At 35.5% G+C, this 15,500-nt stretch overlaps 1 protein-coding gene across 1 annotated transcript in view; it reads left to right on the forward strand.

The window, feature by feature from the left end:
- The window catches only part of LOC137389679 (sorting nexin-29-like), a 35,081-nt gene that overhangs the window by 3,685 nt on the left and 15,896 nt on the right, over positions 1–15,500 (forward strand). The window contains exons 3-11 of the mRNA XM_068075754.1: positions 99–163; positions 483–535; positions 3,682–3,762; positions 6,721–6,800; positions 9,960–10,134; positions 12,255–12,325; positions 12,680–12,886; positions 13,544–13,730; positions 13,860–14,009. Coding sequence (XP_067931855.1) covers positions 99–163; positions 483–535; positions 3,682–3,762; positions 6,721–6,800; positions 9,960–10,134; positions 12,255–12,325; positions 12,680–12,886; positions 13,544–13,730; positions 13,860–14,009 — 1,069 coding nt within the window. The remainder of the gene's footprint in view (positions 1–98; positions 164–482; positions 536–3,681; positions 3,763–6,720; positions 6,801–9,959; positions 10,135–12,254; positions 12,326–12,679; positions 12,887–13,543; positions 13,731–13,859; positions 14,010–15,500) is intronic.

Here is a 15,500-nt window from a genome sequence, read left to right on the forward strand (position 1 = left end):
AGTTGTTAGGTAACTAGTCCAATCGTGGTTCTAACTAGCTCTCAAGTCATTGGTTCCTTTATTTGGGAACCAATTTTGAAATGCATGTTTTTTTTCAGAAAGCAGCCAGCATGATTCAGAACGGCAGAATCTTTTATCGAGGTTATTAGACGCTACAAAAGAGGTTTGTAACACCATTATTTTTAACTTTTTCGTGGATGAGCTTATCTGCTTTTCACTTACAACTTTTCCAGGTATTTTGAAGTATGCCTACACCAACGTGTCGACTAGTCCAATAATGTACGTATTAGTGCATTGACCTAGCGAGTCTAGTTTGTGATAGAATCATTGCAATTACCCCTCTAGGATACAATATCAGCCTGTCAGATAGGATGCATAGATAGTGGATATTTCATGTGTTGATCTTTGCAATGGGTCTGACAGGGAAGATTCCATAAAGAAGTTGTGGGAAAGAGTTGATGAGTAATCATCATTTGTTTTAGTGTCAACTGAGATTTGGTGGAAAGGGAGAATTGGCCACAGAAAATGACAGCAGGTACTTCTGCTTACGTAATTCGGTTACCTTCTCTCCCAATCACTCTGCTCTCTTTAGTATTTGATGAATTGTTATCTTATCATGGGTTCAAAAGGTATCAGTTGAAATGAGTGTAGTGGCAGTGCTTAATGATACTGAAGCCTGAAGTTCGACTAGCTCTGTTCAGCCCTATTCATATCAGAGATTTCATCCCTTGTCATTCTTTGGATATTCGCTTCTGGAATTGTATAGTTTAAGTCGGGACTATGCTTACGTGAAAACAATCTGCTAACACCATGTTATACACCGGAGCCTTTTAAATAAAATTATTCAATTTTTGTTCATTTAAAGCATGAATCTTCCCGTGACTTGCTTAAATGTATACACATGTTTGGCCACAACTATCAACTAGTCATTTGATGATGAACATGTATGCACAAGCTTCCGCGTTATTTGGATTTTCGAAGCATTGCTCCAATTGATTGCCAATCAGAAATAATATTTTTGCAGAAGTGATTTAGCCGATTCCATTAGCTAATATTCCAACAATCCTATTTTCTCAAAATCTGCTTGTTGTAGTATATACCGTACAGGATGAATTTATTCGCGGAGTTATATTTCGCGAAAATTGTCTTTTCATGCATATTCGCGGATGAATTTATTCGCGGCTAAAAACTGCCACTCTCTAGGAAAAGTTAACTCTATTACGTCTATCAATAGAGTTAACCTTACGCATGCGCGGCTGCGCGCATTGCGCGTACCGTTTTCTATTTAGCTTACAACTACGGGTAGATCGTGCCAAGCTATAAATTCTTTGTTGCGTTCAGAAGTTTTCACGAATATTCACAGATTTGGAGGCCTTTGATGAACCAACAATTTGTGGTAAGTAATGAGTTTTTCACATTTACTAAATTAGTTGAATCTTACTTTGGTTCTTCGGTAAAACGCAATATTCATGTTTTCCATCCCTACCAATTCATTATTTGTTTTAGTGTGAGAGAGATTTTTCATCATACACGGAAGAACAATGATTGCAAGGGTGGTGTATGTCATTTTAGAAGATCACGAATCATTCAGGGAGGTCTGGAAATCCAGATAGAAGTGACCGCAGCTACTTACGAGGAGAATATAGCTGATTTAAAAAAAAAAGCAAAAACGCCTTTACGAGCACAAATCTTTGGCCAGCCGGCAGAACTTTGCAATAGTAAGCTACGAGGAGAGTTCTGATGATAACTTCCTTACCAGCCATGTAGTAGCAAGAAAATCGCCTTTAACATCTACCCAAGACAGTAATAGCCGTAGAGCTGCTATTACCAAAATAACTAGTCAGAGAGCGCCATTACACGCTAGTATTCACTTATCAAGAGTATCAGTTTAATTTTTTTGCCCTAGACAACCACAATATAGACTAAACTGTTTATATTTACTCCATTCATCGTTTGTAAAATTTTATTTGTACACTCAAGTTTGTAATAAATTATAATATATCTATACATGAAATAAAGTATATAATTTAATCATGTTTGCTGCAGCGATATCAAGGAGTTGTTGTCAATGAAGGGGTCTAGGTTGACTGGTTGCTTCTCTGCCAATATTCCTGCCTTGATGAATATCACTACTTGTCTCTAGTTTTCGTAATCGGAGTAGGTTGTTTTGTTCTCAATCTGCAGTAAACACAAAAAAGAAAAAAATCTTAACAAGTGTCAAAGAAGTACAAAAACAATAGCTGAAGTATTTAATGAAAGCGATCAGTTTTTAAACAAAAGAATTAACTAATGCAGGTAATAATGGAAAAACGTATCTGCACAGCACATCAAATACATACCATAATGTCCAGATCAGAATCATGATCGTCCTCGACTTCGGTATTCGAGATTGATGGAGTTGATTTCAATGTATAAAGACTAGGAGAGCTTTTTGCGATGATGAAGCCATGCCGAACTACTTGTAAAAACCTTGAATAATTTTGTAAAGTTTGCTGCAATGGCAATAAAACTCGGAACCCCGGCAATGGTTTTAAAGAAGTTTTGGAACTCGGCTACGTTTAGTACTTCTGCCTAGTGGCTATTTTCGCTATGACGCCATTCTGCCTATCTTATGACAACCTTGAATAATTTTGTAAATAAATGTGATGCATTGGCAATGGTGTTAGCTCAAAGCCTAGGCAATGATTTTAAAAATGTTTTGGAACTCACTTACGTTTAGTAGTTATATTAAAAACTAGCCTAGCGACTAGTTTTCAATTTGATGCAGTAGTTATTCTCCCTTGTGATAAAAAATAGAACTAATTATTCACGGAATTTAATAATTCGCGGAGTTGACTGCTCGCGAAATCGCGAATTTTTATATCCATCGGATATTTTCATCCTGTACGGTATGCACTTTCTGTCTTTAACTCTTAGTCCAAGCCTATGGGAAATTCTAGTTATTATCATTAAGAAAGGTACTGTATATGTACATGGACCACATACATACATAGACCACATATGTACATAGACCACATACGTACATAGACCACATACGTACATAGACCACATTCATACATAGACCACATACGTACATAGACCCCATACGTACATACATGTAGACCTTTGTCTTTGTTCTTTGTCTTCACTCTGTCTGATAGGAAACTCTGGCTTTAGGCAGCTGAACTGTATTTTCGTTACAAAAACTCTCAGTAATGTATCAATAATATAACAAAGTTACGCGCATCAAATATTGTTGCCTCTCATATCATGCTAATAAAAAGACTCCATGATACCCGCCTCAGTTACACCAGATGGAGAAGGTTTAATGGAATCTCTAGCTAACATAATACCACTCCATCACTCATTAGCTAGAACCTACAGTACTCTACTCATACACCAAACACTGTTGCACTCCATATACAGGTACATGCATATAATACATGTATATACTTACACGTATATGCATATAGTTACATATCCGTTATGCTTACAGCTGCCTTGGAGTGGGTACACAAACTAGACAATATTGATTCTTTATGTATTTAGTACATATATATATATTTCAGGATTTGGATATACATCTAACTATACTATAATAGTTATTATTTATATAATTATTTATATAAGTGCTACATAGTAATATGGATGTATATAATTGAAATATATATCAATATATACAGTTTTTTCTACTATATTCAGGGTTGCTGTGCTATGTGCAGCGTTGGAGAATTGCCTAAAGCATGGACTGAAGCCAATTAACCGAGCTTTAGCAGCTCTCAAGTTAGTATCTATTGTTGGTTTCCTAGTTCACTCTCTGGCAGTACTGTACTTGCCTTGCAATTATGTATAGCTATTCATATGAAAGCCCCATCAACTTTCTATTGTGTTTTCTATAAGCTATTATGAGCGTATAATACTGAGCGAGCATAGCTGGAATTTTCATTTGTTAGGCTTTGTGACAGACACAAACATGTCATGAGTCTTTTGAATTTGTTAAACAGAGTACAAGATACATAGTTTAAAGGTTAAAGAAGTTTGGGAAATAAATACACGTTCGAGGAAAAAGATGTTGCGATGAAAAGAAAGAATGAATCCAATGAAAATGTAAAAGTTCGTTATGTAATTAACGATAAAATGCATAGTGTTTAATATAAAACCATATTTTAAATTAGACTAGTTCCACATCTCTCTTGCCTCCACTTCACTCAGCGTCTGCTTCCTGTATCAATGGTGCGGTTCAATTTGCTGTCTTTAACGTAAATGCTAATTGAAAACAAAAATAGTTTTTCATTGATTATCGTTTCATTTATTCATTTTGTTTATAAATAAAATTTAGATTTTTTCATTTAATCTTTTACATAGTATGTACAGCAGTAAATTGACTTTACATAGTATGTACAGCAGTAAATTGACTTTAATGCTACATGTAATTATATGCAGAAGATCTTGATAAGTTGAGCTGCAGAGTGAAATGTTCGTCTGTACCTACATACATCTAATATATTATACAACTCTGATCTTGTAGTGGTAAAAGCGTCACACCGTCGCACTGAAGAACAAATATAGGCGGTAGCTAAAGCTTTTTAAATAGGAAGAATAATAATACTTTATAATAAGAGTTCCGTGACGTCAACAGAATCTCATGTGAGGGAAGAGTAGTAAGAGTAAACTCACTATGGCTTATTTACTGTGCAAAAGGAGGTCCACTACAAGCAATGCCAGGCTTAATTGGCAGTCTTAGAACTTTAGTTTTTTATATAAATGTGCCACAATCTATCTGATTAGAAACTCAAGATGGCATCTCGGCAGGCATTAACCTTCATTGTACTTATCGCATGCCGATGGATTTATCGTCATGAAACAATTTGCGTTAAAAATGGAAGAAATCCTAAACATTGCGGAGCTTAATCCGGTAGAGTTTTACTTAATACTAGGATTAAGCTAGCTAATCACGAATTAAGTTAATAAACTAAGAAAGACAGATTTAAGATTAAAGATGTTCTGGTTAGTTCATCACAACTACGAGTAACAGTTTACGGTCTTCTTTACATATAATGAAATGTTTCATCGAATGAAAGCAAATTGTCGTTAACAAAAATAAATAAAAATATATTAGCCAAAAACAGACATGACAGTGGCGAAATCGGTCAGCTAATTGAACTTATTAGCAGTATTATATGCATTTAGTAACTAGATACTGTAACCGATACAATGTACAAGCTCAGAGGTATGCATTTGAATGGCCTACAGTTTCATCAATAGCTAACTTATGTTTTGTAAAATATAGAACTTTGTTCTATATTTTGTTTGGGAGTGTGATAATCGTGTGATCTTCATTTTGGTTAAGATCACCGCATTTCTGTTAGTCATCTCATACCCTTTGATACTGATAATACTTATGTGTTCTACACATGATTTTGTCCAACAATAAATTGAAGAAAAAACTCGCAATGCCATGAATGTTTTTGAAGATATCTATTCTAGAACTATTACTGCCAGAAAAAAATAGCTTGAGTTAAAACTAATGCTGATTACGCCTTTGCTATTTCACAATAATGATTGGCTGCTGTTACATGATTTGACATCTGTTTTAGATAGAAACATGAATTTTTGTGCCGAATATAAGGCAAAAGTGATCTAAATTTTTTAGTATGTGTCTTTTACAAAAATTGTTGCAACCATTTTAGATTAATAGCTTTTGTACTTTTTACAAAATTTGGCTTACTTTTTGCTGCAAATTATGTTTTAGCAATAGAATTCTGAAAATTATCGCATAATTTTATAACAATGCAGCGTGACACTCGGCAGTTTAACTTAGATGTTCGTGGCGTTGTGTTTTGCTGTGTTCTAAATTACTTTGAATTAGGGTGCGTTTATACCAGTACGATGTATCGGAGTGTTTCCATGCCGACAAAGTCTGTTTGGTGTAAAAAGAATATTCGTACTAAGGAATATTTCTTTTGACAATACTTTGTTATTTTAAAATCAACTGCTTAGTTGGCTGAACAGAAATAACTTTGCTATGTGATATCTACATACACTGAACACAGTTCTACAAATTTATTAGACATCTGCCTTAAATAATAGAGGTAATTTATGCCTTAAATAATAGAGGTAATTTATGCCTTAAATAATAGAGGTAATTTATGTCTTAAATAATAGAGGTAATTTATGTCTTAAATAATAGAGGTAATTTATGCCTTAAATAATAGAGGTAATTTATGCCTTAAATAATAGAGGTAATTTATGCCTTAAATAATAGAGGTAATTTATGTCTTAAATAATAGAGGTAATTTATGCCTTAAATAATAGAGGTAATTTATGCCTTAAATAATAGAGGTAATTTATGTCTTAAATAATAGAGGTAATTTATGCCTTAAATAATAGAGGTAATTTATGCCTTAAATAATAGAGGTGATTTAGGCCTTAAATAATAGAGGTAATTTATGCCTTAAATAATAGATGTAATTTTTGCCTTAAATAATAAAGGTATTTTTTGACATAAATAATAGAGGTAATTTTTTCCTTAAATAATAGAGGTAATTTTTGCCTTAAATAATAGAGGTAATTTATGCCTTAAATAATAGATGTAATTTTTACCTTAAATAATAAAGGTATTTTTTGACATAAATAATAGAGGTAATTTTTTCCTTAAATAATAGAGGTAATTTTTGCCTTAAATAATAGAGGTAATTTCCAACTCACTAGTACTGTTAAAAATTTTATGTTATGTTACAGGCAGGTGTCGGACTTCACAGGTCTCTCTAAATTAAAAGCAGGAATATTTGGAGATACAAGCGAGATAGAATCCGAGCCAGGTTTGTTGTCATATTAACTACTTGTTGAGAGACATAGTTATACATAGTCTACGTATATGTGTTGCGCAGGGACACTGGTATAGCCTGGGTATAGCAATGAGAGTTGCCTGTGTCAGTTTTAAAGATGCTCTTTCACCGGGTGACTGGATGATTGCTAGTAAATGGGGCTGGTTTTGGCTGAACAGATTGTCAGTTAGTTTGGCATTTCACTCGTGTGTCAGTACTAATCACATGTGATCTACTTGGTAGATTCTCAGTAACTGTACCAGGTCTGTTAAAGTCACATAGACAGAACGGGCTGCCTGCATAAGTTCATGTAGCTCTGCTAGCTCATGTAGCATGTTGGAGACTGTTGTAGCTCTTTATAGTATTCTGATGACTGTCGCAGCTCTGTATAGCATTTTGACTACTGTCCCAGCTCTATATATCATTTTGACTACTGTCACAGCTCTATATAACGTTTTGACTACTGTTGCAGCTCTATATAGCGTTTTGACTATTGTCGCAGCTCTATATAGCATTTTGACTACTGTCACAGCTCTGTATAGCATTTTGACTATTGTCCCTGCTCTATATAGCATGTTGACGACTGTCTCAGCTCTATGTATGTAGTATGTTGACGACTGTCCCAGATCTGTATAGCATTTTGACTACTGTCGCAGCTCTATATATAGCATTTTGACGACTGTCGCAGCTCTGTATAGTATTTTGACTATTGTCGCACATCTACATAGCATTTTGACAACTATCGCAGCTCTATATAGCATGTTGACGACTGTCACAGCTCTATGTAGCATTGTGACGACTGTCGCAGCTCTATGTATCATTGTGATGTTGTATATGTTATTAATCCTCACTTTTTATCCATTTTTTACCATCGATAAAGTTAAAATCTGGCATGTGGGTTGTGGAAGTGTTCAGAACTGTAGGTGAAGCAGTTTGGAGTTGTCTACCTATGAGATTATCGTTTCTGGGGAGTGGTCATTGGATATCAGAATATTGTAGCATAGATAACCTGCTTTCGTGGTGAGATTCTTCTTCATTTGCATCAACACTTTGGTTTCCCATTAGATCGAGGTTATCATAGAAAGCTGGTTATACTCTCAAAGCGCTATTCTTTGACAACCTGTATTCATGGCTAGCAATACAAGGTCCGTTATCTGACATTACAGTTGCTGGTATCTCGTGTTTATTAAATAAAGATTTTGCTGAGTTGATTATGGCGATACTCATTATACTGGAGAGTTGGGAGGATCCTATATACATGTATATGGTGTAATAGTCTATTAGGAGAATGTAGTTTTGATTCTTACAGAGGAAGAGACCTGCACGGCAGTGTTGATTATTTAAAAGGCTCATGATGCCCTGGCTGGTGCAGCTTGTAGATTCTGCAGTTTTGAACCATTTCGGGCACTTTTTGCAATATCCCAGCTTTTTCTCTACATTGGTGTATTCCTAAATGGATAACTCATTTTAATTACATTTTAGAATTTCACTTCTTTCGCTGATCATTATAACAATTCGTTGATTGTACAATCATGTATTGTTCATCAATGTGAGTTCAGCTTTTTTTGACAGTTTGCTTTGAGATTTATTTAGGCAGGAAAGAGACATGTCTAGTTCATGCGAGGTGCAATCTTTAATGAGACCCAAGATAAAATGAAATGAGACCTACAATGTAAAATGAAATACCTAGCAGTTTTGTCAAGGTGGTCACACTTTACCCAAATATTTTTGGCCATTTCATTTGACTCACTGATTCAGCCAGTGATGGTGCAAATCTATATTGCGCACAAGTTTAAACACAATTACTTTCTTGAAAAATATTTACCGATGAAGCATAGGGAGACAACAAAAGCTGCATTTCTATCCGATCATATTAATCCCCTCCTAATGATTTCACAGAACTTATCATTGCTTTAATGCCACGAAACCTAAACAGATTGATCATTTTGATTGATCAACAGATTAACTCAACTCATTGTCATGGGTGGTCTTCGATTCGCCGCTGGATAGATTAACTCATTGTCATGGGTGGTCTATGGCACGTCTCTGAATAGTTTACCGTAATATCCTCAGCCTGTTCTCTGAAAAAAATGTACTGAAGTATCAAGATGTTCATTTAATTTATTAGCCTGTCTGCATCTCCGTCCACTTATCAGCGTCAGGACAGTGAAAGTTACCTGATGAATCAATACTTGATGGTAGTGCTCTGCGCTGAACTTGTACCGTCGTTTGCTTTTATCCCACATTTTTATAGAATGTCAAAGTCAATAATGTTACTAATAATACATGAATTACAGCCCTACGGCGCTGTCAATTTATAGAGCATTGTCTTTCCTTTATACACCTCCATATAATATGTACATGTAAATTAATTTGATCAAGTTTTAATGACCAGACGGTTCAATAGGTGTATGTCTCCACCACATGGTACAGGAGACATACAGGTACAGGAGACATACAGGTACAGGAGACATACAGGTACAGGAGACAATACCTGTTTATGCTGAGAAAACCTTCTATTCATCACCAAATGTATCATAGCCAATCAAAAGCTTTCGTGTGAAGCTACATAAGCCCAATTCCTATCATGCCGGCTTCTGCATAATTCCTAGAACATAAGATAACACCACGTTTCTATTCAATAAGAGATGATCACCTTTTGTGCATTTGTGGGCTTAATTTTAGTGATCACATTATTTGGTATAAAAACAGAAAACCTGCAAACTTTGTTGTCATGGGAAACTCTTTCAAAGGTGCTATGACCAAGAATTTTGAGAAGTATGTATGATCTTTATTTAGGAAGTTTTAAACACCAAAATAATGGCGTTAGGCAGATCATAGAAACCTTAAAATATGAAACCATTTTACTAGAGTGACTTTTCTATGATAAGGAATATCATGCTGAAGTTGAAAAAACTGGAGTCATTCATCTGCTATAAAAAACATGAATGACCAATCAGAAAAAACCTGATTCTGATAACAAATTTTGTTTGGTCAATTCTCCTATTTTCCTTTATAAACATTTGGTAAATCTTGTTCTGGCATCAACAGTTTACACATATAGTCCTTCATTTAATGTTTGAAATTCTCATGATATGTCATCATAATGAATTTTAAGCTTTCTGAGATGTCAGTTGATATGTTTATTGGCAGTGATATGGCATGTGATCCGGGAGATCCTGAGCAAACACGATGCTGAGAGGTATTTGCTACTCAAGCACATCACGAATGACACAGGGAGGGGACGAGCTTGGCTTCGGTCGTGTCTCAATGAAAAGTCTCTTGAGCGACAGATAAATAGCTTAAAGTCAAATACAAAAATAGTGAGGTAAGCAGCAAGTTCGTCTTTTTAGCCGCAACATAGTTGATAGTATCGCCTATTGTTGATGGTTGTATGAAACTGAGTATAGATGTCATTTGGTGAATTTAATAATTATTGAAGAAAAAACTCCTTTCTTACCAACTTTTAGTGGTACAGTTGACCCTCCTTTAAACAGGCTAATTAGGGTGGGTGGGTGGTCCCGTTTAGCGAGTTATTCTGTTTGACCGATATGCCTGTACATTGTATATAGGCCAATATATACAGCAACAATCGTATTAGGCATATGATATGTATGTAAATCATATTTACATATACATATGTAAATCATATGTATGGCACTATGTACTGTGCACTATACTGTACTTACCTTAAATGTATGTTCTTTAAAATATTTACCTTGTGAGATAAAACATTGAAGTTAAAATGCAAAGAAGTAAAGTAAATATTCATTTACCTCGTGTGGATGGATTTGTGGAGCCTTGGTAAAAAATAGAAGTCTGAATTGTCTAAACACAGAAATGTTCACACCGAATGCAGAGCGCAAACGTGTGAATATGTGATTGTACTACCTTGTGTAAACAGAAATTTCTGCAAAATTACTAACATTTCTGAAATTTGGAGTGAAGGTTAGACAACTCTTGTAATCTTGAATTGACTGTGGACAATTCCATTCACACAATGTATTATAACCATTTGGTTTTATTGAATATTAATTATGTTACTACTTCAAATTAATTCCAAATTATGTTGTGATTTTCTAACATATTTATAAATCATGTAAAATTATATTTTACCATCATAAAAATCAGACACAAACGATATGATTGAAAGATGTATTTCACTCTTGCGAGTGGGCTCCAATAGATAAGTGTTTCTTACATTTAATAACTTTCTAAACTTGAACTTAAAGTCATTATAATATCAATTATTTCAATGTGACTGCCTTTTGTCCATATTTGTCCATAATTGTCCATCTTATCCGATATCCGGATTAACGGAGTCCATTTTAACAAGGTTCGACTGTAGTAACATAGCCTCTCTAGAAGGTGTAGTTTTAGCCTTGATCGGATAGCATCACTTGAGGAATAGTGGGACAGTCAGATGACGGTCTCGCTGTCTACTTGTTTTGTCATCTTAGCCTTAACCTACTTGCTTGTTTATGACTATTTTGTCTTTTTTAATATGTCCTGACTTGACTGTATGGATTCTGTCTTATGTCCTGACTTGACTGTATGGATTCTGTCTTATGTCCTGACTTGACTGTATGGATTCTGTCTTATGTCCTGACTTGACTGTATGGATTCCGTCTTATGTCCTGACTTGACTGTATGGATTCTGTCTTATGTCCTGACTTGACTGTATGGATTCCGTCTTATGTCCTGACTTGACTGTATGGATTCTGTCTTATGTCCTGACTTGACTGTATGGATTCTGTTTTATGTCCTGACTTGACTGTATGGATTCTGTCTTATGTCCTGACTTGACTGTATGGATTCTGTTTTATGTCCTGACTTGACTGTATGGATTCTGTTTTATGTCCTGACTTGACTGTATGGATTCTGTCTTATGTCCTGACTTGACTGTATGGATTCTGTCTTATGTCCTGACTTGACTGTATGGATTCCGTCTTATGTCCTGACTTGACTGTATGGATTCTGTCTTATGTCCTGACTTGACTGTATGGATGCTGTCTTATGTCCTGACTTGACTGTATGGATGCTGTCTTATCATTACATATTTGAGTAAAGCTAGATTTAAAGCAGCTATCTGGCAACATATCACTGGCTTGAACAAAACATGGCAGAATGTGCACGCCGAATTCATAAATACTTGAAACGGATAGTAGTACAATACCGTTTAATAGTTGGTTATTTATCAACTGCTATAGTATTTCAATTTGTATATTAGTATGTTTTGAATGTGTATGAAATGAGCAAGATAGTATATAATTAATCGCCAGCTAGCTTAATTAAAAAATTATTAAAAAAATGATTTCAATACAAAACGTGGTAAAAGCTCAAAATGAGTGTTCTGTTTTATGTTATTATGGATTCTATAAGCGCTGCCAAGAGGCCTGATATTTGTGCTGTCTTTATCATGATAGTTTCTCTTGTTTACTTCGGCAGTCAGTTTTACGAGGAGTGGGCTTTAGTGAGAGACGAACAGAGGTTTACACTACTCATCAACACAGCATCAGGTAATTCAATTGCTGTCTCCTAAAGGCAAGAAACAAGCAAACTGCTTCCTAACGCTTTGAAACACATATTGGCATTACGGTATTTTTTCATGACAACACCATTGCGGTACTCATATCTATAAAAGCTTAGATCAGTATAGCGAGATACATGCATGAGTCTTAGCTCATCGCTAGTCTGCGCTGAAGGTGGATAGATTTCTCTACTCGATCTATATAAAGAGGAAGTAAGAAGCACTGGCTAATGTTCCTGTTATTACCCAGCAATTGTGATCATTCAGAGTTTATTGCTATAGTACTTCCTACATAGTAGCATTTGAATCTGGTGTATCGATCATTTCCTTCTCAAATCTGCAGGTCTTGCTTCAGTTCTCTTCGCCATAACCATTGATTGTGAGAGTATCAATAAAGTTTCCCCGCCACCGATAAATGGTTCCGCTATCAAGGTTACCTCCGTCAGCTCGTCGGGCCTCTCCAAGCTTCTCCCTAACTCTTTGCTTTCAACATTCCAACGCCCAGGAGATCATAGGCCTGTGACTATGGCTGGAAGCAGCAATGCTATCAGTAAGTACTGTGAGGCAGCAATGCTAGTAGCGAGTGCTGTTGATGGATGTGTGAGGCAGCAATGCTAGTAGCGAGTGCTGTTGATGGATGTTTGAGGCAGCAATGCTACCTGTTGTTTGCCGATTTTTTTTTGATCAGTTGCGAGTTTTCAAGACCCTAAACTAGCTCTATTAAATAAAACTAGCTCTATTAAAACTAGCTTTATTAACACTAGCTCTATTAACACTAGCTCTATTAAAATTAGCTCTATTTAAACTGGCTCTATTAAAACTAGCTCTTTTAAAACTAGCTCTATTAAAAAGCAAAGGACGGCAAAGCTAGGAGGAAGCTTGGGCTACGAATGGCAACATAATTGCTATTTGAAAAGACATCGAGTTTAAATGTTAAATCAAGTTACTTTGGTTGTGAGTAAATCTATTATATACGTCTATTTAAGATTAATTTACTGAATTAGGCAATGCATAAAATACATGCATATTGTTTGAGAAATGAACTGATGAATGATTTTCATTTAGACACTTGTGAGCCGCCCCTGAATGATAGAATGAGAAATCGCTGCATGTTTTATTTAAATAGAAGTTGGTAATTTACAAATGCATTGTGCTTGCTGCAAAGGTTTTGTATGGGAAGGTTGTGGATACTGCCATGTTTTACCAGCTATCCCTCCTGGTGCTAACAATACTCACAACAAGAAAACAGCAAAGTTGGTGTCTTTTGATGCGGATGATGATTCGGATGAGGATAAAAGTGAAGAGACAGCCAACGGAGGTCGACAGATGCCACTCAGAAGAAATGACAGCGCAGTGTCCCTAAGTAGCGATAACGTTTCATTGGTATCTGATGGGTCAGTATAATAGAGTTGTTTAAATCTGCCCTGTCTAGAGTTGTCTTGTCGAGCAGCTGCGCCTGTGCTCAGTGTTTCTGTATAATACTAATATATATATTATTGATAATGTACTTCTTTTGTTTCCAGAGGTTCAAATCTTATTCCACTCGCACCATCTGGACTCGCTGTTACTTTAGACGATGATTCCAAATCGATTGACTCTGACATTCCAAACATTTCATGTTCATGGAATGAAGACTCCGCAAATGCCCTTTCACTTGTGGCAAAGGCACGAAGGTAGCAATTTATTTTGTTTCTTTTTTGTCTCTCAATCTTTCATATAATTTCAGTGGTTCAGTTCATAGCTAGGACCTGCGGTTTCAAATAAAATGAACTGGTAATAGTGATATAACCTACAGTGGTGTGTGAACTGGTAATAGTGATATAAACTACAGTGGTGTGTGAACTAGTAATAGTGATATAAACTACAGTGGTGTGTGAACTGGTAAAAGTGATATAAACTACAGTGGTGTGTGAACTGGTAATAGTGATATAAACTACAGTGGTGTGTGAACTGGTAATAGTGATATAAACTACAGCGGTGTGTGAATTGGTAATAGTGATATAAACTACAGTGGTGTGTGAACTAGTAATAGTGATATAACCTACAGTGTTGTGTGAACTGGTAATAGTGATATAAACTACAGTGGTGTGTGAACTGGTAATAGTGATATAAACTACAGTGGTGTGTGAACTAGTAATAGTGATATAAACTACAGTGGTGTGTGAACTGGTAAAAGTGATATAAACTACAGTGGTGTGTGAACTGGTAATAGTGATATAAACTACAGTGGTGTGTGAACTGGTAATAGTGATATAAACTACAGTGGTGTGTGAATTGGTAATAGTGATATAAACTACAGTGGTGTGTGAACTAGTAATAGTGATATAACCTACAGTGTTGTGTGAACTGGTAATAGTGATATAAACTACAGTGGTGTGTGAACTGGTAATAGTGATATAAACTACAGTGGTGTGTGAACTGGTAATAGTGATATAAACTACAGTGGTGTGTGAACTGGTAATAGTGATATAAACTACAGTGGTGTGTGAACAGGTAATAGTGATATAAACTACAGTTGTGTGTGAACTGGTAATAGTGATATAAACTACAGTGGTGTGTGAACTGGTAATAGTGATATAACCTACAGTGGTGTGTGAAATGGTAATAGTGATATAAACTACAGCGGTGTGTGAACTGGTAATAGTGATATAACCTACAGTGGTGTGTGAACTGGTAATAGTGATATAACCTACAGTGGTGTGTGAACTGGTAATAGTGATATAAACTACAGTTGTGTGTGAACTGGTAATAGTGATATAAACTACAGCGGTGTGTGAATTGGTAATAGTGATATAAACTACAGTGGTGTGTGAACTAGTAATAGTGATATAACCTACAGTGTTGTGTGAACTGGTAATAGTGATATAAACTACAGTGGTGTGTGAACTGGTAATAGTGATATAAACTACAGTGGTGTGTGAACTGGTAATAGTGATATAAACTACAGTGGTGTGTGAACTGGTAATAGTGATATAAACTACAGTGGTGTGTGAACAGGTAATAGTGATATAAACTACAGTTGTGTGTGAACTGGTAATAGTGATATAAACTACAGTGGTGTGTGAACTGGTAATAGTGATATAACCTACAGTGGTGTGTGAACTAGTAATAGTGATATAACCTACAGTGTTGTGTGAACTGGTAATAGTGATATAAACTACAGT

Source organism: Watersipora subatra, chromosome 3 (genome assembly GCF_963576615.1).
Source record: "Watersipora subatra chromosome 3, tzWatSuba1.1, whole genome shotgun sequence".
NCBI lineage: Eukaryota > Metazoa > Bryozoa > Gymnolaemata > Cheilostomatida > Watersiporidae > Watersipora > Watersipora subatra.